Genomic DNA, 24484 nt, shown 5'->3' on the forward strand with positions numbered 1-24484 from the left:
AAACCTTTGGATAGAAGCCCTCTCTCCACCGTAGTAGACATCATCCTACTTAATGCCTCCATAGCCCTCTCTCCTTGTAGATTGAAGCCCAATCCAAGAGAGATCTAAAAAAAGATGATTTTAAATGGAGTGCGTTGGACTCACATGCCTCAAAGAGACACCGATTCCTTTCTCTCTAAATGCTCTACATTGAGAAAGCAGAGGTGATACCCTCTGCTTTCTAAGAATATCAACCGTGAGGATTCTACCTATATCTTCCTTCCATGTAAAGAAAGCAATGCTTGGTGGGGCCTTAACCTTCCAAGGGCGGAGAATTGAGTTTACAAAAAGAGAAAAATGAAGGATTGGCCCTTGGAAATTATAATAGAATGATCTTCATTTTTAGTGAAATTATTTTTGTTTTCATTTATTTTATTTCCTGAAAAACTTGTTCAATTAACAAAAATGGAAATGATTCTCAAAAAAATTTCACCCTTCAAGACCCTTTCGATACTTGGGCCTGCACCACTCCACTTTAGTGGCACCATTCCTTGTCTCCTTTTTCAAATTCTCTTAGACACTATTCTCTGACATTTATGTTCCTTTTGGGCAGAATATTCTGAAAAGGTTTTGAATTTTCAGAATTGAGCCCTTTTCTAATCTTGAGTTTCCAGAAAACATTTTGACTATAACAAATCTAACGTGTTTGCAAATAGATTATGTTTTCACCAAAAATGAGAACAGAAGACTGGAAATTTCACATTAACCAAAAGCCCCATCTTTTCATTACGGCATGAAATCTTCTTTATTGTTCTTAATCTTAGCTTTACATTACTTATCAAAAAAAAAAAATTTGTTCTCAATCTTACCTTTACAATTTGGTTCTTTCCAATCTGGATATTCCGATGGTAGCATGCAATAGTTTGCCCATTTCTAATTTCTTTGAGTTTTTGGAGTTTTGCTCTTCTTTTTCTATACATCAGGGGTTCTCTTGTATGCTTCTTATGTATAGGGTTGCGTTCTTCTGCTCTTTTAATGATTTTGAATTAATTATCAAAAAAACTATTACGAGAGATTGAATAGTTCTGTGTCAAAACTAACATGCTATGAATTTTGATTTACCTATGGCTCTTGAGCACCTAAACACCATGGCTAGATTGAGAAATGGTGAGGGCCAACTGGTATTGATGTTATATATCTTAATAGTTATTCAATACAATAGATATTGAGCCACTTGGAATCTACGAAGTGGCTCACAAGAGTACAGCCTGGAATCTTTCTGCTGCGAATGAAGATACCCTTGTTGCATTTGCTCACTTATGCCAGAAAAGTTGTTATTTCTTGAATTATCATCTTTGTGGTTGTGTGTAACATAAAATGAAGCCATTGCCTTTCAGCCATTCATGTTTTGTTATTTGATTCTATTCTTTTTTTTTTTTTCTTCACCTCTTTTGACTGGGTTCTTTACCTCACAGGTATCTCCTGAGGAGGAGTGCTTTGGAACTGTTTATGGTCGACTGCTCAAATTTCTTCTTTGATTTTGGGGTACATCTTTTTGAGCTTGCCATCTTCATTTCCTTTGTTCTGTGCTCATGTAAATAGAAGTATTTTGATCCTTGTAACATGCCTGCTAATCAACCTGTTGACATTTTTTTTTCTTGTTTTTCCCCCTTTTATTCTTTTCCTTTCAGAGTGTTGAGGGGCGAAGAAATGCATATCGAGCTATTGTTCAAGCACGTCCTCCTCATTTGAACAATATATATTTGGCGACTCAGGTTTGCATCTTGTTCTTCCTGATATATGTGTAGGTAATTCTGTCTATGTGTGTGTTGTATTGTGTGCTCCTGTGATATTAGGGTGGATTAGTGAAAATACAATGGGTGTACAGTTGCTACTTTTACAGCCACAATCACTTCATCTGGGAGCCAATCTGTTCAACCCCATTGTTTAATTGAATATCCTCTCATGCCAAACATTTCAAGATATGGAACTTTCCCATCCATATAGTGCTCATACTATTTTTTATAAGATATGCGAGTTTATGGATTAGATGTCTATTGGCATCCATCAATGTAAAATTTGGTATACATGACAGACATCTCAAGGACTTTTAATCTGATGGTGGTGAGTGTAAAATGTGAGTTTTACACCTGGTGTAATTTGATGCATGTATTAGTGTTTGTTTGAGTAACTTTAATGCTGGATTATAATTTATACAAGGTTTATTTCCTTATCCATGTTCTAATGATTGAGGACTAACGTGATTATTTATTTGTTCTAGAGACCTGATCAACTCCTGAAGAGAACTCAGCTTATGGAACGATGGGCGAGGTGGGAGGTATGAGTTCAAAGTGAACTTTAAATTGTCATAAATCTTGTTTTCAGTTATATATCTTCAGTGCTTCCATATTCTCAATTTTAATATACACCATAAAGAGATGGGAGTGATAATTTGTAGAATCAAAACTCTTGTGCAGATCAGCAATTTTGAATATCTAATGCAGCTAAATACACTGGCTGGGCGTAGTTATAATGACATCACTCAGGTGGATTTTTATGAATAATTGTTCATGTTATACGGAGGAATCCTGTGCACCTATTACTAAGTTTCTTTTCTGTTCTTGCAGTATCCAGTATTTCCATGGATTCTTTCTGACTACTGTTCAAAGAGTTTGGATCTTGCCGATCCTTCTTCTTATAGAGATCTTTCAAAGGTTGCATCATCTGAATGTTTCTTCTGATCATTCTAGAATTTAACCTTTTCTGCTGTCATTAAAGCCTCATATTCTTGCAGCCTGTTGGTGCATTGAATCCTGACCGTCTTAAAAAATTCCAAGAGAGATATTCTAGCTTTGAGGATCCCATCATCCCCAAATTCCACTATGGTTCACACTACTCAAGTGCTGGAACAGTAGGTTTTCACTTCTATGCTATTTTTTGTTTTCAAAAGTTGGTGTTTGTATTATAGTGATATATTATAATTGCTGCAAGGTGGGAGACTGCTAGCTGTGGACCTTCTATTGGTGACTTTATTGGTATCTGTAGTTTATTTGCTTCTCTGAGCGGTTGTTGCGGGAACATTTGATCTCAATATATTATGTTGCTAGTGTGTATTCTATGTGGACCATATTAAAACTTCTCTGATTTATATATCAGACTTGTGTTGTTTGGTTTCAGGATTGTAGTTTGTTAGGTTAGTAGTGAATTATGGTAATTCTCGAATTTGAGAGTAAATTGAGCTTTTCTTGCTGAAAGTTGACATGAAATTCTTGGTACATATATTATCTGCATTACATTTTATCAAATATTGCCTGTTTTCCAGAGTTATTTCTAAGTATACAGACGTCAACTTTATTTGAAAGTAGTACACTTTTTATTCTTTGGTGATTTGGCTGTCTATACCGAAAATTTGCAATTTGTTTTATTTATTCAAACACGACATTTTGGATACTTATACAAATGTTCTTTTTCTTTTTGGTGCTTTTCTACCAATCAAATTTAGTATCGATTGGGTGAATTTTCTATATTATTAGTAGACTCTGTGATGACACCTCTCGTGCTTGTTGGTGTTTCTTTTACAGGTTTTATATTACCTTGTTAGGGTTGAACCATTTACAACTCTTTCGATTCAATTGCAAGGTGGCAAATTCGATCATGCAGATCGGATGTTTTCAGATATTGCATCTACTTGGAATGGAGTTCTTGAGGACATGAGTGATGTGAAGGAATTGGTATGTATATGATCATTATCTTGTAGGTATCACTTTTATATCATCTACTTCATATCTCTTTAGTCGGTCGTAATGTTTTGCTTATAATGGTTATGAATTTTGGAATTAAGTGTACTTCATATCTTTGTACCTTAGGTTCCTGAGCTGTTTTACCTCCCTGAGATCTTAACCAATGAGAACTCGATTGATTTTGGTACAACACAGTTAGGTGGAAAGCTTGGTACGTTTCTGAAAGTACTCTGTTTTAGTAATTCAGATAAACATTGGTGGCCATTAAACTGAAGTTGAAAGATCTGATTTCATTTATATTCACCGTACAGATGCTGTCGAACTTCCTCCTTGGGCTGAAAACCCAATTGATTTCATTCATAAGCATCGGAAGGCTCTTGAGAGCGAGCATGTATCTGCCCATTTGCATGAGTGGATCGATCTTGTTTTTGGGTAGGTCTCCCCATTCTGTGAAGTAAAGTTATAATTTTCTGCACCAATGTGCTCTGTTCTTTCATTTTTTTAATTTTAATATGGTTGTACCTATGGGTTTTAATTTTCAACTTTGAGCTTTTCCTTTCCTTCTGGTGTATACTTCATTGGATTGGAACAATCAGGTATAAGCAACGAGGCAAAGAAGCTATATTGGAAAATAATGTGTTCTTTTACATCACCTACGAAGGGACAGTTGATATTGATAAGATCTTGGACCCAGTAAGTTGAGTTTTCTGTGTCATAATGTCTCTTCCATTTGGCCATTTAATACTCATTACTTTGTTTTCTGCTCCCTTTTGTACCAACAAAAGGGACAACAGCGTGCTACACAAGACCAGATCGCGTACTTTGGACAAACCCCATCCCAACTTCTGACTGTCCCTCACTTGAAGAAGATGCCATTAGCTGATGTTCTTCATTTGCAGGTAAAAATCAGTTGCATTTGGCTGAAGATTAATGTCCTTAGGTTTGATATGGTTCTGCTTTTATGCGTGCATGTGGATCTGCATATGCATATGGCACTGTTTGTTCTTGTTTATTTTTACTGTAGCATTCTGTATGTCCCTCCTTGGTTTTTATGGTGTTACCGTCTAATCCTATATTTTTTCATCTCGTGTCATGGATTTCATGATAATTTAAGCCACTCAAATAGAGCTTAAGGTTATGAGTCACACCATGGAGTTTCAGGAGAGAATGAGAGCATAGGTTAATATATGCAGCAATAGTATTGAAGAATCAATTTGAGTTTATGCGAGGACAATCAACCATGTAGGCTATTTTTGCAAAATGTAGAGAAATGATTATAGATCTTCATATGTTTTTTATTGATTTAGAGAAAGCGTATCATATGGTACCTAGAGAGGTAATGAGTGGATTTTGAAAAGGAGCAGAGTTCTTCCAAAGTATATCAATTTTGTCAAAGACGTGTATGAGGGAGCGATATTTAGGCTCTGTTTGTTTCGACGTAAAATGTTTTCCGATTGTTTTCAGCGCAAAACATTTTCCTAAAAAATGATTTCTTGGAAAACAGTTTCCGGTGTTTGGCGTGTACGGAAAATTATATATATTTTTTCATTCAATCATATTAAACGTTAAATTGCGAAAATGTCCCGACTAGGTCCGAACGGTGTCCTAACCGAGTCCCAACGGTGTCATAACCAGGTCCTGGCAGGTTATGAACGGGTCCCGATGGTGTCTCGACCAGGGCCCCAGTCAGATCCTGGTGTGGTCTTGGTCGGGTCCCAACCAAATCCCGGAGGGGTCCTGATCGGGTCCTAACCCGGTCCAGCGGTGTTCCAGTCAGGTCTTGGTAGTGTCCTAACCGGGTCCCCACGGTGTCCCAGTTGGGTCCTGATGGGCTTCTAATAAGGTTCCAACGGGTCCCAGCGATGTCCTAATCAGGTCCCGACGGTATCTCGGTTGGGTCCCGGAGGCCTCCAGGACCCAACCGGGTCCTAGCAATATCCCGATCGAGTCCCAACAATGTCTCAGTCAAGTCTTGGCAGGGAGTCCTTACAACGTCCTAGCTCAATCTGTCGATTTAAGAATGTTTTCAGAAATGAAAGAGGTTTTTTCGGTCAAATCGAAAATATTTTCTGTTGACTATTTTCCGTCACACCAACTACCCGAAAATACGGAAAACATTTTCGAAAATCATTTTTTGCCGAAACAAACAGAGCCTTAGGGTAAGAACTAATGGAGGTATCACAAGTGCATTTCTTATGACAATAGGTTCACATCAAGGATTAGCGTTAAGTTGTTATCTCATTACATTGGTTCTGGATGAGCTTACTAAATTGACTCCAGATGAGATTCAATGGTGTATCAGTTGATGAGACTATAGGGGGGTTACCTCTTTAAGTTGGAAGTTTGGAAATATACTTTAGTTTTGAAGGATTTTTGTGTAAGTGGGACAAAAACTGAATATATGGAGTGTATATTCAGTAAAAGTAGAAATAGAGATGGAGGGATACTAAAGAAATTTGCTTGGGCCAGCCCACTAGTGAATCTAGAGTATTACTTAATCTGTGTGTAGGGGGCGCTTTGCACGGATCCAAGATTTATCCGACAATGATGGGTACAAAAAGTGGTCTTGCCTTAGAGGGATTCCTCATCATAAAAATAAACAATTTAAAAAAAAAAAAAAAAAATCAGAAAATGGTATCAGAAAATCTTATTCTTTTGGCATTCATTTTTCAACTGATTTATTATGTAAAGAAATTTGCTTTCTGATGAAAGTACTCCAGATCTGTAAAATGCTGCCATGCCTTATATGGTTAAGGTTTCGTCCTCATCCATCTTATTGCATGATTGCACTATATCTTCTTTCTTTTCTCTTTTTATGATTACGGCCACTCTTTTAAGCGGGTATCTGGCCAATCTATGCCTTATTGAAATATGATGATTAGAATGAAAGCTCCTTCATTTCACTTTAACTCCCATAGAAATAATGAGGTTTCAACTGTTAGGGTATCTTCCTATCTGATATATTATCTACTTAAAGATGACCCTGATTGTACTTTCCTTGTCAGACCATCTTTCGCAATCCAAAAGAAGTTAGACCATATGCTGTTCCAGGGCCTGATCGCTGCAATCTACCTGCAGCTGCTATTCATGCTTCTTCAGATACTGTTGTAATTGTTGATATAAATGCACCAGCAGCTCATGTTGCACAGCACAAGTGGCAGCCCAACACACCTGATGGCCAGGGTACACCATTCCTGTTTCAACATGGAAGGGCCTCAACAAGCTCCACTGGTGGAACACTTATGCGCATGTTCAAAGGACCGGCTGGATCTGGTACTGATGAATGGCACTTTCCCCAAGCTCTAGCATTTGGTACATCTGGGATCAGAAGCTCGGCTATAGTTTCAATTACATGTGACAAAGAAATTATCACTGGTAGGCATCTATCAAATTCTTATTTTACCTTTACTACTTACATATGAATTTAAGATACCAAGTAGAGTGCTTCTTTTCTTGCGAGAAATTCTAAGATTCTTTAACTTGATCAAGTAATTCTCATTGCTAAATAGACTCTTTCGTTGGGTATGCTGTAAACATTTTTAATCAAATAATATGTTCTCACTAGCTTACAACCTTGCAATTTTTCTGTTCTTGATTATTTTTCTTTCTTAATTTATTTTTATTTTTTTTAAAAAAAAAAATCTGAAAGAACCCGTCATCTAGCAGCTTTGTCAAACACTTAGACATATCTTACACCATTTGTGGTACTTTTTTAAAGAACTAGTTTGATCCTTGCACATCGTTCATGTATTGATTATACAGCATTTTCGCTGTGACAAATTAATATTTTGGATTGTAAAAAAGTAGAAAAGAGAATAAAAGATTAGCCAATCACACAAGACATCAAGATTTATTTGTTTTGGCTTGGAAAGCCTACATCTACAAGTGGAGACAATTAGGAAGAAATTTCTCTATTAAAGGATGGAGTGAAAAATAGTGGTGAAAAAAAACTACTCAAACCTAAAATCCTATTACATCTACAGCCTCACACTCTGACAAAAAGAGAACTTTTTCACAGAAGAGAAATTCTTTCTCTAGTTCTCTTGGCGTGGCTGGCTACAAAAACTGCTTCATTTATGGGATGGGATAAAGCCCTACTTTGACTTATTTTGAGGCCACTAAATCTTTAGAAGCAACACTTATTTATAGGCTTCAAATTCCTATTCTTTGTTTGACAAGGAATACCAAATTGCTTATGTCTCTAATTATTACTAATTACTTATGTGACAAGGAGAATACTTTCCTTTCACACTAAAGAGATTCAAAATAACGATACTTCGATATTATGTGGGGCTATTCTAGATCATCTATGTTATAAGCGTTGCTTATTCTTATGTTTTGAAGCTGTTTCGGGCTTGAAGATTAACTTGGCTAAGTCAAAACTGGTTCCTGTGGGAAATGTTGATCATGTGGAAATGTTGGCTGGTGTTCTAGGTTGTGGGGTTTCCTCTTTGCCTTTGAAGTATCTAGGTTTACTGTTGGGGGCCTCCTATAAGGTCAAACATATTTGGGATGGTGTTATTGAGAAGATAGAGCGTCGATTGGTTAGTTGAAAAATGATGTACTCGTCAAAGGGTGGTAGAGTTACCCTTATTAAGAGCACACTCTCAAATTTGCCTAATGTACTTCGTGTCCTTTCCTCTGCATGTCGTAAAAGGTTTGTTTGCCACTCTTTGAAGGAGGCTTGGGGGTTCAGAACTTGCTGATGTTTAATTGTGCTCTTTTAAGTAAATGGCTTTGGCGCTATGTGTTTAATCGTACTCTTTTTGCTCATTCTAGTTACGTACTTTCTCTTATAGCGCCATACGCTTGTAATAAAAAATAAAAAAATAAAAGAGAAGAAGCTACTATGAGGCTCTTACAAGTCTTGTATGAGCAATTGCAAATTGTATGACCACAGATTTGGACCTAATGCTTCCATCACAATGGCAAACAACAAAGGGGATAGAGGGCCCCTTGTCTCAAGCCATGGGAACTACTGGAAAAACCTGTTTAGAGTGTCAATTAAGCTTCCTCCCCATTACTCTAGAAGTTCTTCTCAAATACAAGGAAATGATTAATTCCACAGACAAAGATCATAGTTCTCGAACAAGCATTCACCAAAATCAAGAATCGCACAGAATAAATACAATGAGCTATCTAAGAGCACCATATCCCCCCAAAACCGTAATAGTAGCTCTTTTACCTAGCAGAGAAGCCAATTGATGCTATGGGATTTACCCATCTCTGGAAATGTCTTGGCTAATAGTTGCACAGTACTTTTGTAAACTACATACTGGAATTGGATCTTGACTTTTAAAGACCCATAAGAAAATTTAGAATTGCATATAGAAATCAGACTGGCTTCTTAATTTCTCTTTTTACTTATCAAAAAAATTATAGAAATCAGAGATCATTCCAATTGGTGAGGTAAATGATTTAGAAAGTTTGGCAAGAATTATTGGGTGTAGGGTGGCTTTGTTACTAATGAAATATTTGGGTCTCCCATTGGATGCATCATACAAGTCTACTTCTATATGGTACGGCGTTGTTGAAAAAATGGAAAGGTGGTTGGCTGGCTAGAAGTGGCTATATTTTTCAAAGGAGGTAGGTTGACGTTGATCAAAAGTACTTTATCCAATTTGCCCACATACTATTTGTCATTGTTCCTATTCCATTGGGTATGGCTAATAGGATTGAGAAACTTTAGCAATATTTTTTTACATAGAGGCATCAATGAGGAGTTTAAGTTCTATTTAGTTAAATGGTCAAAGATTTGTTCTCCGAAGCAAGCTGGTGGATTGGGGAGTAAGAAACTTGACCAAGTTTAATCAAGCACTGCTGGGTAAGTGGTTATGGTGGTACGCTAAGGAGAGAGAGGCTTTGTGGCGTTTAGCGGTGGACGCAAAATATGACGGTATGGGCAGAGGTTAGTGTTCTAGGGAGGTAGAGGGACCTTTCAGAGTTGGAGTGTGAAAACATATTAGGAAGGGTGGGGATTTTTTCGAGATTTGTCAAATATGAAGTGGGAGATGAACTAAGATTAGGGTCTCGCATGATTTTTGGTGTGGGGATCAACTGCTGAAGGAATCTTTTCTGAAGCTTCTTTAGTATTGCTCATTGCAAGGAGGCGTAGGTTGCAGATAATATACAGTTTTCCAATGGTGATATTCAGTGGAATGTATGCGGCATGTGCGGCTGGAGTAATGCTATACATATCTAGTGTTCCTCTTAGTTTGATTCCCAAGAAGATAGTGGGAAGGACAAAGGAAACCATGTAAATTTTTTAGTTGACATCATCCACTATAAACACTGAATGATTATTTGTATTTTCTATTTTGCTTTCATTATTTCCTTTCCATTTCATTTTCTGGCAGCCAGGTGGAGCCTTAATGAAAACCTCTGTAGCTTGTTGTGGTTTTATAAAGAAAGGGCCATGAGGATGTTAGCTTATCCATTCAGCATCATGTTAATGTTGCTTTTGTCTTTTTTTACTTGGATGCTATCAAGCTTTATTTTTAGTGTGAACTTTTGGTCCACTGCTGCATGTGCAAGTTCAGCCTGCCACTGAATTTGGTGACTGAGATTAGTATTTGCTCTTTTATTTCTAGATCAACTAAATCTTGTTTTGTACTTTTTTGTTTGTAACTAGGTGGACACATGGATAATAGTATCAAGCTAATATCATCAGATGGAGCAAGAACCTTAGAAACAGCCCATGGGCATTGTGCTCCAGTCACTTGCCTTGGTCTCTCACCTGATAGCAACTACCTTGTAACGGGATCAAAGGACACGACAGTACTACTTTGGAGAATACATAGAGCATTTACTTCTCACTCAGGCAAAGTATCAGAGCCTTCCACTGGGACAGGCACATCAACTTCAACCAGCAGTACTACTCTATCAAACATATTGGCTGACAAAAGCAGGAAGCGCCGTATTGAAGGTCCCCTACATGTTCTTCGGGGCCACCAGAGGGAAATACTCTGTTGTTGTGTCAGCTCTGATCTTGGAGTTGTTGTTTCATGCTCCCCTTCTTCGGATGTTCTCCTGCATTCCATAAGAAGGGGCCGCTTGATGAGAAGGCTGGCTGGCGTGGAGGCTGATGCTGTCTGCCTTTCATCTCAGGGGGTTGTAATGACTTGGAATAAATCACAACAAACTCTCAGTACGTTCTCTCTTAATGGCACTCCAATTTCCAGGGCACAACTTCCTTTCTCTGGCAGCATCAGTTGCATGGAAATATCTGTAGATGGGGAGAGTGCTTTGATGGGATTAAACTCATGTTTGGAAAATGATAGCGGGGGTTTGAAGTTAAAGAAGCGAGGCACTGAAGATCTTGATCTGGAATCAGATGGAACTAAGAAAATCAACAGATTGGATATTCCATCACCTTCGATTTGCTTCCTGGATCTGCATACTCTTCAGGTATGGGACATAGAAAATTGTTTAACTGGTAATTAAATGAAGAATGTCTTAAAATACAGAATACCTTGCATCATATTTATCCTCCTATATGTTAGCTTATGTATTTGATATCTGGTACACTTGGGTGCTCTGGGGTTTGTTTTGGTGTTTAACATCCATTGTTAAGATACGGAGACTTTGTTAATATTAAATTACTAGCTGTCACAAAAGTTGAAGTTGATAGAAAATGATGAATTTAATCATTTAATTAATATTCTAATATTTTTTCTCGATATGTGAGGCCCAATTCATATTTAATTAAAAAGAGGAAAAGTATGGAGTTAAGGTTCAAATCCAAGACAATGCTCTAATATAATGTTAAATCGCCAATTGTTTCAAAAGTTTGAGATAGGAAACGGTGAATTTTATTATTTAATTAATATTTTAACAGCTCAATGGTTGAAATCCTCGGTCTTTTTTCTTCCATGCTATACCCTTGTTGAAATGAAGTTCGTTTAAAATTTAGCATGCCTCTCTATATTGGAGTTATGCAAATATTTGTAATATTCATGTTCTTATTGCCAGCATGTCAAAAGCATATCTACGCGCAGGTGCGCTTGGGTGGTCCCAAAATTTTTTATTTTTTAATTTTTGAATATATCTTTAAAAATTAACTCCCCTCCCCTCCAAAAAAAAACATTCTAGTTCCGCCCTTGTCTACGCTCTGTGGTTTTTGGGCATGGCTAATGTAGATGTAGACTTGTAGCCCAGAATACGCTTGCTGGTAAGTAATTTGGGTGCTGTCCTACTAACAAGCAGCAATACTTAATCCTGCAGGTATTTCATACATTGAAGCTGGGAGAAGGGCAAGATATTACAGCTCTGGCTCTGAACAAGGATAACACAAATCTGTTGGTGTCAACTGCAGATAAACAGTTGATAATATTCACTGACCCAGCTGTAAGTTAAATGTTCTGTTCTTTGGAGTTGGCGTTCTTCATTCATTTTTATTTTTTGTTAATAATAATAATTCTTCTCATTAATCCTAGTATTTTGGATGCTTGTTATGACCTTTGTGGGGGCTTTTTGCATGCAGCTAAGTTTGAAAGTGGTGGATCAGATGCTCAAGCTTGGCTGGGAAGGCGATGGGCTCAGCCCTCTCATAAAGTCGTAGCTTAGGCCATTGAATTTTAGTTTACCGGAGAAGAAACACAGAATACATTGATATCATTATACCACCTGGACAGATACTGCAAGGGAATTTTGGCTGCCCTATTTGAAATCAAGTCAATTTTGTGACTTGTGGTTTGAAGACGTCTGTGGGTGTAACATAATTAATAATCTAGCAGAGCAATCATATATACATATATATATATATATGTCCATAGAGTGCCAGGTTGTTAGACTTACTGTTAGGCAATTTTTGTTTTTTGGTTTTTCATTCAATTGAGTTGTAATGACGCCGTCATTGAGATTGATGAGCTCTTCATTTTTGTCCATCAATTTTTTTGATAGAAAATTAAATGAAATTATAGTAATATGAGTTCTTGTATTCTTTGGATTGAGGCTACCATGCGGTGCTGAATTCTCCAAAAGTCGTTAAAAAAAAAAAATTTTAAAATTATAGTTTTATATCACAATGTTGATGTGGCAGTTTCACTTTCTTTTTTCTTTTTTTCTTTTTTTTTTTTTTTTTTTTTTTTAATAATGACTAATCTAAGAGTTGATTAGGATTATTACATTAATATTGTGAGATATAGGGTTGGGCACGGGGCGGGGTGAGGATTAGACTTTTTTCCACCCGCCCCGCACCTTGCGGGTTCTGGGATTTCCAACCTGCCGTCCGAGCACAATGGCCAACATCCGCGCTGGTTCAGGTGTTGCGGGGCGGGGAAATCGTCTACGGGTCATGCGGGTTGTGTGGGTTGGGTTCTTTTCCTCTATTTTCGTCTCTCTTGTTTTGCAGATTGCTTTTCCTCCACAACCACAACCCAACACCAGAACCTTTAAACAATGGAAACGAAAATTTATTTGTTTGAACAAACAACCTAACATCAGATTAATGAATTTATCAAGAGATCTTTTGGATCCCATTCATGAAAGAGGTCTAGAGAGAGAAAAATACCTGGATTGTAGTCTGTGGAGGTGGGAGCGGCGTAGCAGCGTCTGAGGAGGTGGAGGGCAGCGTAGACGAGAGACGGAGAGAGAGCCACTAACGAGAGAGAACAAGAGAGACAAAGAGAGAGCAAGAGAACGAGAGAGCAAAAGAGACGAAGAGAGAGCGAGAGAGACGAAGAGAGAGCAAGAGAACAAGAGAGGGACTAAGGGAGAGAGGCGGCCGAACAAAATAGAGAGAGGTTAACCTAGGGTTTTTTCCTTTTTATACTAATGCGGGTTGGATCGGGTACCTGCAAGGAAAAAATTCTTATACCCGCCCCGCCCTGCACAGGTTGGATAAATCATACCCGAATCCGCAAAAATACACACAAAACCCGTGCGGTTTGGGCGCGGGGCGGGTCTGCGGTTAGGCGGGTTTTTGCCCACCCCTAGTGAGATAGTTGTCAGATAAAAATGTGGTTTCTAATATTATTTGATTAAAAATACAAGAAAATGTTATATATTATATTTTCATCTCACCAGGCAGAAATAGCATTGTTATTAGCTTTTTTATTTTGATTTTGATTTTGATTATTATTATTTTTTAACAAAGTTGATCAAAGGGCTTATATGGGTGCTTTCATAACAATCCAATATTATAAGAGTATTTAATATAGCATTATTGAAAGAGCAAGCAATGCTACATTCTATTCCTTCATCTCGCTTCTATCCTACTACACTAATGTGGTAGTGTCCATCTGTATTTAGATCAATCATTGTTAAAATAAAATAGACGTTGTCATAACAATCTAATAGGATAGAGGTGTAGTATATAATATCTCTTATTCAAAATATAAATAAATAATTAATAAGTAAGAAGATCAAAGAAAAATGGTAAAAATGTTGGCTTAAATCGAAACATAATTTCATTATAAAGGCTAATTTAAGGTTAATAGGCACTGCTACATTAGCTTAGTAGGTCAATGGGATGATAATATAATATATAGTGTTACTCTTACTCATTATAATTTTTTTAATTAGGTAGAATATACTACATTTTTATCTCACTTTGTTAATGTAGCACGACAATTAACCTTTGGATTAACTCTTGTTTCAAGAAAAAAGAAAAATTTAAATTGGCAGTGCCACATCAGTAAGGTGATATAAAGTGTTGTGTATAGCATTAATCAATTAGCTTTATTTGTTTACAAAGAAATGTTATATATTTTATGTTATAATTATCCCACGGGTTGGAGTAATGCTATTACTATTCTACTATTATAGAATCTATTTTTAATAAACACTAATCCAAAAAGTTAATTGAATTGTAAAATAATTTAAAAAAAAAAGAAAAAAAAAAAGCGGTTTTTATCCCTACATCAACCGGTGGGCTGTTCAACTCCAAAATCTCAAATCATCCAAATGAATCTCGACCGTCCGATTTATCCTATGCTAAACATTAAAGCCCTGCGTGGTTTTGGTAGTTGTCGGCGCCAGAGACATGGGAGGGAAAGGAAGGAGAAGAAGAGAGAAAAACTACAAAGCAGCGCACGGAGGGTACAGCCGCCTCCCTCCGCCGCCCAAATCCTCCCAAGTGGACGCTCTCCCCTCCAAACTCCGCAAGCTCATCTCCTTCACTTCTGCTCTCTCCTCTAAACCCCATGGTCCTCTCTCCCCCTCCCCCTATCTATGCATTTATGTGTGTATGTTTAGGCTTTTGTATCTCAAATGCTTTTCTTGTTTATTTCAGGGTCTGCTGCCAAGGATGATGCTGGTGATAAAGTATGTTTCTTCTAATTTTTTATTTTCTCTCTTTTGATTACTGATCCAAAATTCTAAACCAAGTAATTGTATTGATTGGATTTCTGAAGAGCTCAATTTCCTTTTTCTTACTACCCTTTTCTGCCTCCTAATGATAGTTGGGGAAAGAGGTGATAAATATAATAACGGGAATGGAATTCATGAATTTTGGGAGTTTAGGGGACAGCGCCTTAAGATTGAATATTATCAACCGTTATATTTATTGATTTTTAATTTACAGAATGAAGAGAGATTTTTTTACTAAGTTGCACTGCCTTGATTGTGCATTGGATTTTGACTGCATTGATTTGGGTGACCTTAGTTACTCCATATTTCGTTGTTTGAATCACAGTTTCTTATTTTCGGTGGCAGTTATCATCCCAGTATTCATGCCCTAAGTAGTTTTCCCATGCACTGTAATTTAGTCTTATCAAGCTTTTTAGTTCTTAACACATTAAACTTTTGGTTGATTATATATGTCTGAAATATTTACAGAAACCCCGTCCAAAGGATGGATTGGACTCAGGAGCTAGTGGGATCAAAGGTGGTGGTAATGATGAGCATTTGAGGACACCTCAACATGTAGATGACAGTGATGATATTGTGCAAAGCAGCACAAATGAAAAGAGAAAGAGAAAGAGAAAGAGTATGAAGGTTGATGACCTTCGGTTTGAGACGCTGGATAACCCGGACACCAATCCAAAAAGACGGGAGCGTAAGAAAAAGTAAGCATTTCATTCTATTTTAACTATTTCATCTTCAGGACCTAAGTAACCTAGTGACTATAAAAGATGCCTGTATTTTTCACATTATTTTATCTTCTATTGATTTTGAATGATTTTCGTATTTACTCAAACATGTAAAAGCACAATCTGAAAATGAGCAAAGTAGTTAGTCCTTATATGCATTAGTATTTAGTTGCATGGATTTCTGATCCTGAGGCTCGGTAATAGATGTGCTTCACACATCTAACTTAGAGTTCAGAATCAAGATAAATTCTACTATATGTTTTCATTCTTACATTCCTTGGTTGTGATTTGTATGTATATTTGTTGTTATTGCCATAGTTGTGAATTAGGTTATTTTGGCACCACTTCAAAAATTAAATGGGATAGACTTTGTGGAACCCTTTCCTGGTTTGGGCATGTAATAACATATGTAGAATATGGTAGTACTACATCTGTTCATTGAAAATTCAGCTTTAGAATTAAATAGCCCGAAGCCAAAGAGGAAGCTGGATACTAGAAATCCTTTCCTGGAGATAAAATTTGCCACTTTCCATGAGTCACAATGATAGCATTTGCAATGTCTCCCTTGATGATGGTTCCAACTATTGGGTATATAATCTCTCTGTGAACTGGAAGTAGGGAACCTTATCTTTATTGGAATCTATTGAACTTGGTGGTATCAAAAAGGTAAGTTGACATCAATAGGAATTTCTTCTCAACTTCTCTGTTTGCTGGTTGACCCAAGTTCTAGGTGGAGCTCATATATTACGAACCTAAGTGTTCCACATGGTTTAAGTGATCTTATCTCTGTGCATATAAGCTCTCTGACACCCTTCTTTTGCAAAGCCGATTTTCAAGGGTTAGTTCTACTTCGGGTTTGCAAGAGAGGATGCCTAAAAGCTTATATACACATGGTTAAGCTATGTACGACACTTAGGATTGTAACACACTACCACGTTCTGCAGCTGGCGTTCACGACAGCCCACTCTATCGACACTAACCAAATGGTAGCAATTTTCTCTTTTGGCGACTCCACTCATCTATTATTTTTCAATGACTTAACACTAAAACATTTTAACCCAGCTTATAGGTCACCCCCTTCGTGACTCGACCGCAAAGTTACAACCCATTTGATCCCATATTCAACGAACTGTGTTTGATCCTAAATTCAACGTGGTGGTTGGCTTTGATATTAAATTATACAAACCTTAGGTAGAACTCACCATTGAAAACCGGCTTGTAAGGGGAGGATGCCTAAGACTAAGAGCTTAAAGACACATAATTACGAGTGCACTTAAACGGTTAAACCACTTGGGACACTTAGGATTGTAACACTATATTGCTGTGAAAGTTCTTTGTAGAATCTTTGAAATGTATACTCTGTACTGATTGTCAATGCGAGGCCCAAGTCCAACATTTTAGGTTTGAATACTCCAAGGAAATTTTCAGAGTTTCAGTGTCTTGTAAGGTTGGTTGCCTGGATATGTAGAATGTGACATCTAAGTTTTAAAACTGTTGTCTGCACAAAATACCATATGTTTCAAGCCAATGATATATGATGCTATACTAGAGTTGTGAACTTGCCCTGTTTTGGCAGTACTCATGTTGTAATTTGTGTTAACTTTTATAGATTCATAGTCAAAATTTGATGAAAATAAATAGTCATTGGAGATGTTTGAGGTTTTTGCTGGATATATTTCTGGAAATTAATAAGAAGGAAAACAGAATATCACAAGAAGTAAAGAAAATATGATATGTGCTCACTACTTAGTTGAACATTAAAAATCCACAAATGTCAATAATCTTTTTGCAGTGAGTAACTTATCATGGTTCATTGCGAAAGCAAACAGAGTTGGAATGCCCAAAGGTTCTATTACTTTTTGTACTCAGCTCTGGCGAGCTGCCTGTACTTACCATGATGTGATTACATCTTAAATCTGCACAGGTATTTGGAAGCGAGGAAAAAGAAACATAAAAAAGACAAGATGGAAGCGGATTTGGACTTTCCTGGACATGAGAAAATCAAATTTGGAGAAGTGGTTGAAGCTCCACCAAAGTTGCTTTCCGTTCCTAAGGTATCATCATAAATGTTTAGTGTTCCATAACAGATTCATGATCTTCCATGAACAAGAAATTTTATTCTTTTTGTTACTTTTGTTGTTGCAAAGGCATTCAAGAATGCCCCAGTTGCTTCGCAAGAGAGGATACGGTTGCGGGCAATCGAGGCATATAGGAATCGCAAAGGATGGGCATCGAGGCCAGGGATTCAACTTCTGCCTCCCGTGACATCATCTTCACCAGCATTTTAGTCAGTTTCAGATGATGCTTACCTATATTTTTGTAATCCATGTCTTTTATGTTTGCACGAGTTGAGGATTTGTGGCCTCACTATCTCTCAAATTTTGTATTATTTGTACTGTACACATTACAGTGGACCTTTTCAAAAGCAAGCTTTCAAGGTTCAAAATAGTTTTTCACTTGAGAGGATGTTTTTGAGTCATTACCACCTATAATGTGTCTCCTTTAGGAATTTGCTGATATTGACTATCCGATTTGATAACAGGATTTCAAGTGGCATTAGAAAAACCAAAGATCTCAAACTTCGTCTGTATGCAAAATATGATTATCAAACTCCAATGTATTTGGCGGCAATCTTTGAAGGTGGAATGTTGGAAATCATGATCATTGATTAAGAAACCATTGTCATGATTCCAGCCGTTTGCTCATTCATAGGATTCGGTTACTGAACAAGACTTATTTCCATGTAAAGGGAAAGGCATAAAAGTATATTTTGTTGGGAAAGGCATAGTATACTTGAGTATAATCCCAATATGTTACGAATGATTGAGATATTAAATTGAGGAATAGGAAAAAAATATTTTTTAGTTTACTAAACTAATTATTGGGTTATAAAAGTATCTTAAAAATCTCTTAAATAAATTGTTTGCCTTAAATGGTTAGGGATGGCCTCACCTCACCGTGCAAGGCGGGGTCAGCCACCCCTCGACAAATGAGGGGAGACTACCTCTCATCTAGGCCTTTTTCTTTTTTTTTCAGTGAAGGGTGGCTCCACTTTTTCTTTTTCTCTTTTGTTAATTTAATTTGAGATAAAACTGCAATTATACAACATGTTAACTCAAATCACTTATGCAATGTGTCAATCAACGATTAATTCTGAACGAGTATCACAGGATCATTTGAGACCGATAGCATACTTTTGATACAACTACAAAACCACAAGAAGTAAATCGATAATTTTCCCAGAGAAATATGTTCAAAGCCTTGATGGACAAAGCATAAAATGCCTAGATAGTTGAGTAAAATATATAGTGTAGTGACAAGACTTCGTTTGACTCCAATCTTAATTTAAGCCCTTCACCTAGACAAGATGTCGGATTCCAACATTAACACGGACAAGGATCCTCTGGATTTAGCAACTTCTCCAAGACCAAAACATATGAAGTATCTCACTGTGTTTGGGCGCCAGCAAATACAAAGACAAAGACAAATGTGAAAAATATCTTAATAGGGTTAGCAAAAGTGAGAATAAACAAAACTAATATATATAATTTGGTAGTCCTAAGCAAAAAAATTACCAAAAAGATGCTGCATCGGGCACTCCAAATTAGCTACTTTTTGTTGAATCCGTAGTACTCAACCAAGCCAAAAAAAAAAAAAAAAACGACTTTTTTAATCCCCACTCTCTCTACTCTCGATTGAATTTGAAGTAGTTTTGTAAATAAAGAAACAAAAAATATTTAAATAGAGTATAGAGATATAAAGAGTGAAATTTTCATAATAGTTCAAAGGTACAAGTGAAATTTCCCCAAGGCATTAATGTAGTGAAGATTGTAATTCTAACATGTAAAATACATGTCTTTTACTCCTAAGGGTTTGGCTCAAGTGGTAAGGGTACTGATTTTGGTGGCATCCTCATCAGGTCTAAGATTCGAATCCCCTTGAATATTAACAATTTCTTGGGGTCACGTTTACTGGTGAAGCCAAAGTCTTACCCGATTCATTGTGTGAAAAATGCGCTTTACACGGATTCGAAATTTTATCTTTATTATATATCCACGGGGTAATCACCTTTTCCTTCCCCCCCATAAACTACAACACATTGTCATTTTGTACCTATGAACTGACAACCCTACTACCCAACCCCATCAAACTATCATTTTGTGCCCAAAACCTCATTTCCGTCGATCAAAGGAGTTAACTCAGATGGTCAACCCGTCACTTTGCCCCCATGATCTATAATGCATTATTACTTTGCCCGCATGAATTATAACGCATTGTCACTTTGACCGTCTGAGTTAACGCATATGACTGACGGAATGGGGTTTTGGGCACAAAATGATAGTTTTATGGGGTTTGGTAGTAGGGTTGTTAATTCATAGAGGTAAAGTGACAATGCATTGTAGCTAAAAGGAGAAAAGATAATTACCCCTATATCCACAGGATCCTATTGCTTTCACAGTAGGCCATTGCGAGGATATTATGCATTTATTTCCTTCGTGGTTTTTTTGGTTAGAGTAGCTCATTTCCGGATTTTCTTTTAAGCATTAGTGGTTGACAACATGTGGATTTTATGAGATAGATGGGAGCTGGTCTGGGCATTTAAAAGTAGAACTTTCTGCTCTTATTATTATTGGGTATATAACACTTCTGGATGATGTTGCTTTGCTTCCATAGTGAATTATACAATGCGTAGCATTAACATATATAGAGCATCCAATTCAGTCAACTTCCATGGCTCTTGAAGGCACGAACATGGAGACCTCCATCAATGTGAAGATTAATCATTGTCCTGTAATTTACTGTTTTCTTATCATCCCTTAATTCAAACACAAAACACCCCAACAGGACTGCTGAAAAGATCTTCATCTGCCGATATGCAAATTCCTTTCCCAGACAGATTCGTGGGCCACCCTGTTAACACCATTAGAGACTTGAAGAGCTCTTAACAAGCTTGCAGCATGAGATATATAAGTTTGACATGTTAGAGAAAACATCTATTAATTAACCTGGAATGCAGTAAACTTGAAAGGGCTTTCTTGCCGGAATACACCATCCTCATCAAGCCATCTCTCTGGTCGAAATTCTTCTGCATCATCACCCCAGATGAACTTCATCCTGGCCATTGCATATGGCTGGTAAGCCACCATATCTCCTTTCTTCACACTAAAACCGTCTGGCAGAGTATCCTCAGAAAAGCAAATCTTTCCATCCTGTACACAAAGAAGGGAATTAATGAAGATAATGTAAAAAGCTGGAACCATAATGGTAATTTGTAACATATAAAGAAAGACAGCAAAGTCTTCTTGGACCTGCTATTGTTGCCTATTCCCATAGTGGTAAGCATTAGGCTTAGGAGGATCTCTTGATGCATGTTTTGGACTTTGTTCTACATGTTGGTGGGCTATTTTTTTTTTTTTTTTTTGGTAGTAAAATTTTGGACTCTTGGGATCAACTGAAGGGGAAGAATCCATAGTGACAACACAAAAGTGTATTACAATTAGTCAATTACATTACATAGGAATTTGTAGGCATAACTCGTATTTCATCCCACTATTTGGATGCCAAAGGCTTTTCAGATTTCAAAAACTTTGTCAGCCCTTTCCTGTTAATTATCCACACATGGGTTTCAAGGAGGAAATTTGTTGAAGAAAAATTGCATGTAATTTCAAACATGCATACAGATAATGTTTTCCATGCCACGGGAAGCGGGGGGTAAAGTCTGATAGTTTCAGTTATAGCTGCATGGAGATACTGCATCTTTTCCAGAACTTCTTCACTCATACTGGCTGCAAACTCAGCAAAATTATCTATTCCTTTTGTGTTGGTTGCTTCCTTCACCTCTACTGCAACCTTGTCTTGCACGGCAGGATGCCTGCAGAGCATGTAAATGAGCCAGGAAAGAGTAGTTGCTGTTGTGTCTTTGCCAGCAATAAATTGAGAACAATATCTCGCAAGTATCCTGGACTTATCTTGCTTGCTTGCAAAAACCTTGATAAAATGTCTTCTTTCTTCATCTGCATAGAGTAATTAACTGAGACAATAAGATTATGCCACTACCCTCAATCCCATATTGAAGATTTTAGGTAGTGCGCTTACAGCTGAATCATCATGTGAATCATGCATTTGCTGAATCTTAGTATGGATTAGCTTGTATACAAAATTGTCAGTTACTTTGATATTTTTCTTCAGTGCTGCTTCTGATCCAATATTCAGAACCCTCTTCATCTTCCAAAAGATATCAACATATCTCCAAAGGATTAATGCACTAGAATCATCAAAAGGTCTGACAAAATTGGCGCATTCTTCACTTGATCCACACATGTTGTCTAGTTCTACTCCAAATGCAACTTTAAAAATTGAATCTAAGGTTGATTTCATGAAGAGATCCTGCAGTCATAATAGGGGTTACTTCTTCTGCAAAATCAGAAAGGCTACATATTCAAATCTTGAGTAGAGCAAACTCACCTGAATATCAATATTCTCGTTGGAAACAGTGGCTTCAGACAATATATGAGAAAGCCTTGCCACATTCTTTTGGAAGATTATGCTGCTAAAGTTCCTCACTACCTTAGTAGAGAACTCATAACTTGATAATTTTCTCTGTTGGCGCCACTTATCACCATCAACTACAAAAATTCTATCACCTAATAAATCCTTCAGAATGCTGTTATGGTACCAACCCTGCACAAAGTTTGGAAAAGAGTTGAAAAATTATATTCTTTCCTCTTTTCTATCATCTACTGAGTAGAGAATATGCCAGTGCTGCATAGCAGAGCAGTAGTGGCATCCATTGGGTGTGAATAGGTCTTGAGTTCGGCTGTTACTGTTTACCACACCCCTCCCCCCCGCAAAAAAATAAAAATAAAAATAAAAATAAATAAATAAATAAAAGAACAGAAAAGAAGAAGCTAAAGTTATGGTAATTATGAAAAATCTAGCTGTCAAATTTTCATTGTGATAAGCAGAATCATATTTAATTACATCTTTTAACGTATATAGATAAGTATTTACATGTACTTTTTCCAGTTCATTGATACAATTTTCTATTTTTCTTGTCAGCATATCATGCAAACTCTGGATCAAGTTATACCTTGCCATAATTTTCGAATTTTGTTTTCAGAATGTACTCAACATTTGCTGGGTCTGTTGTATAAATCTCACTCCTAGAAAGGCTGAGCAGCCTGTAGGTTTTGTACTTCCCTGCAAGATCAGTCATATAGTGCTGCAACCTATGGAAATTCAGAAGCTGGTTAAATATGGTGCCACCAATAGGATGTAACTTCTTCTTCCTATGCTTTTGCTGCAATTCCCTAAAGAGGATAAGGGAAAAGAGAAGAGCTGCGATTAGAGCTAAAGAAATGGAGAATGGGTTGGAATGGAAATCCATGGAAGCTATATTGGATAATGAAGAAGGGCTCAATTATATAGAGGAAACTGGTGTCAGTTCATTTATTGGACTATTCATGGCTGGAGTGATTCCCTGGCCGGGTGGAAGAAAAAATGACAAAAGGCCTAGGGGTTCATGGATTTGAGTTCCAATATAAGTGCTACCTTCTATGTTCAAAGAGGACAAAAGACAAGATGTACTTCTATGTGTTGAAATCAGCCCTCCTTTAGTCATGCTGAATCATAATTAAGCCATTGTTAGAACAGTTTACAGACCGCCGGACCAGTGATAATGTAAAATAGAAAAAGAAGTTACCCGAGTCTAGCAGTCTTTATGGAGACCGGAGACATTCTGATGATTAAATCAATAGAATGGAACCAGGGCGAGAGTAAAAAGTAGATTTTTAATTTTTAAATTTGTTAGAAAAAATAATAATTTGGGTTTTTTTTTTTTTTTTTCCTTCTTATTTTTGGCCCCTAGATTTTTTTTTCTTATAATTCAACCTCCTTAAAATTAAATTTCTAGTTTCATCCCTAACTGGCTACATAGCAATCCCAAGTTCTTTTGATTATTGTCATATAATGAGCTATTTCATTGAGCCTTTTACAATAATGAGATTTAAGCTTGGGCCTATGCTAAGTGAGCGGGATATTCAGATTGCTAGATCTAGCGGAAGAGTGAGGTCCACAACAATGATCTTTATGAAAGTCCACGAGTTTTCATTCTCATGCACCCACATAGAGATTTGAAGCTAGAAAGATCCAATGGTGATTTTGAAAACCACATCAAGAGTACGGGTGTTAATGCGAGCGGTTAGAAACCGCCCGCTAACTGCTATAACCGCTTAACTGTATTCACCGCCTAAACGCTATAACCGCCTAGCGGTTAGCGGTTAGAGGTTATTGGGTTTACTAACCGTAACAGCTAACCGCCTTTTTATATAATATATTTTTATAATTATAATTATAATAATATTTATACATATAACATAATCACTTGATCATTAAATCACAATTATTTTTTTTTAGATAATTAAATCATGAATATTAATATATTATCACTATAATTTATATTATTATATCACATGATCAATTGATCATTAAATCATTTGATTATATAATAATAAATTATACATAAATAATATGACATAACTCATAAGTATACCAATTCATACTAATACAACAATTAAGTATCTAGGGACTTAGTTCCAATGTATGTTATAAACTTATAAGTCTATATATGTTATAAATTATAATTATACATATATGCATCTGAATAATATAAATATATAAGATTAATACTTAATCATATGATTCAATGACAATTCAAATAATTAATGTACAATG

The 24484-nt window shown here is 36.7% G+C and overlaps 2 protein-coding genes and 1 pseudogene across 3 annotated transcripts in view; 2 read left to right on the forward strand and 1 right to left on the reverse strand.

Moving 5' to 3' along the window:
• LOC132187706 (WD-40 repeat family protein / beige-like protein) overlaps positions 1 to 12660 on the forward strand; it is a 51356-nt gene extending 38696 nt beyond the window's left edge. For both annotated transcript variants that reach the window (XM_059602110.2, XM_059602111.2), the window contains exons 18-32: positions 1455 to 1524; positions 1671 to 1754; positions 2261 to 2317; positions 2457 to 2525; positions 2607 to 2693; positions 2774 to 2890; positions 3561 to 3710; positions 3846 to 3930; positions 4031 to 4151; positions 4316 to 4412; positions 4505 to 4618; positions 6725 to 7094; positions 10351 to 11126; positions 11943 to 12065; positions 12202 to 12660. In XM_059602110.2, coding sequence (XP_059458093.2) covers positions 1455 to 1524; positions 1671 to 1754; positions 2261 to 2317; positions 2457 to 2525; positions 2607 to 2693; positions 2774 to 2890; positions 3561 to 3710; positions 3846 to 3930; positions 4031 to 4151; positions 4316 to 4412; positions 4505 to 4618; positions 6725 to 7094; positions 10351 to 11126; positions 11943 to 12065; positions 12202 to 12279 — 2398 coding nt within the window. In that variant the 3' untranslated portion in view covers positions 12280 to 12660. The remainder of the gene's footprint in view (positions 1 to 1454; positions 1525 to 1670; positions 1755 to 2260; positions 2318 to 2456; positions 2526 to 2606; positions 2694 to 2773; positions 2891 to 3560; positions 3711 to 3845; positions 3931 to 4030; positions 4152 to 4315; positions 4413 to 4504; positions 4619 to 6724; positions 7095 to 10350; positions 11127 to 11942; positions 12066 to 12201) is intronic.
• A 2031-nt stretch (positions 12661 to 14691) lies between these two features.
• LOC132188734 (coiled-coil protein) lies at positions 14692 to 18295 on the forward strand. Its single transcript, XM_059603265.2, has 5 exons — positions 14692 to 14866; positions 14953 to 14984; positions 15498 to 15727; positions 17676 to 17805; positions 17899 to 18295. Exons 1-5 carry the CDS (start codon positions 14704 to 14706, stop codon positions 18037 to 18039), a joined length of 696 nt encoding a protein of 231 aa, XP_059459248.2. The 5' UTR covers positions 14692 to 14703; the 3' UTR covers positions 18040 to 18295.
• Positions 18296 to 20473: 2178 nt separating this feature from the next.
• On the reverse strand, positions 20474 to 23141 carry LOC132188857 (cytochrome P450 704C1-like; annotated as a pseudogene).
• Positions 23142 to 24484: the final 1343 nt, after the last annotated feature.

Source organism: Corylus avellana, chromosome 6, assembly GCF_965113065.1.
Source record: "Corylus avellana chromosome 6, dhCorAvel1.hap1.2, whole genome shotgun sequence".
NCBI lineage: Eukaryota > Viridiplantae > Streptophyta > Magnoliopsida > Fagales > Betulaceae > Corylus > Corylus avellana.

Excerpts from the sequence above, each read along its gene's own strand:
- LOC132188734 (XM_059603265.2), top strand. The coding sequence starts at position 14,704 with ATGGGAGGGAAAGGAAGGAGAAGAAGAGAGAAAAACTACAAAGCAGCG. Across the intron at positions 14,985-15,497 it reads AGGATGATGCTGGTGATAAA|AAACCCCGTCCAAAGGATGG; the intron begins GTATGTTTCTTC and ends AAATATTTACAG. Across the intron at positions 17,806-17,898 it reads AGTTGCTTTCCGTTCCTAAG|GCATTCAAGAATGCCCCAGT; the intron begins GTATCATCATAA and ends GTTGTTGCAAAG.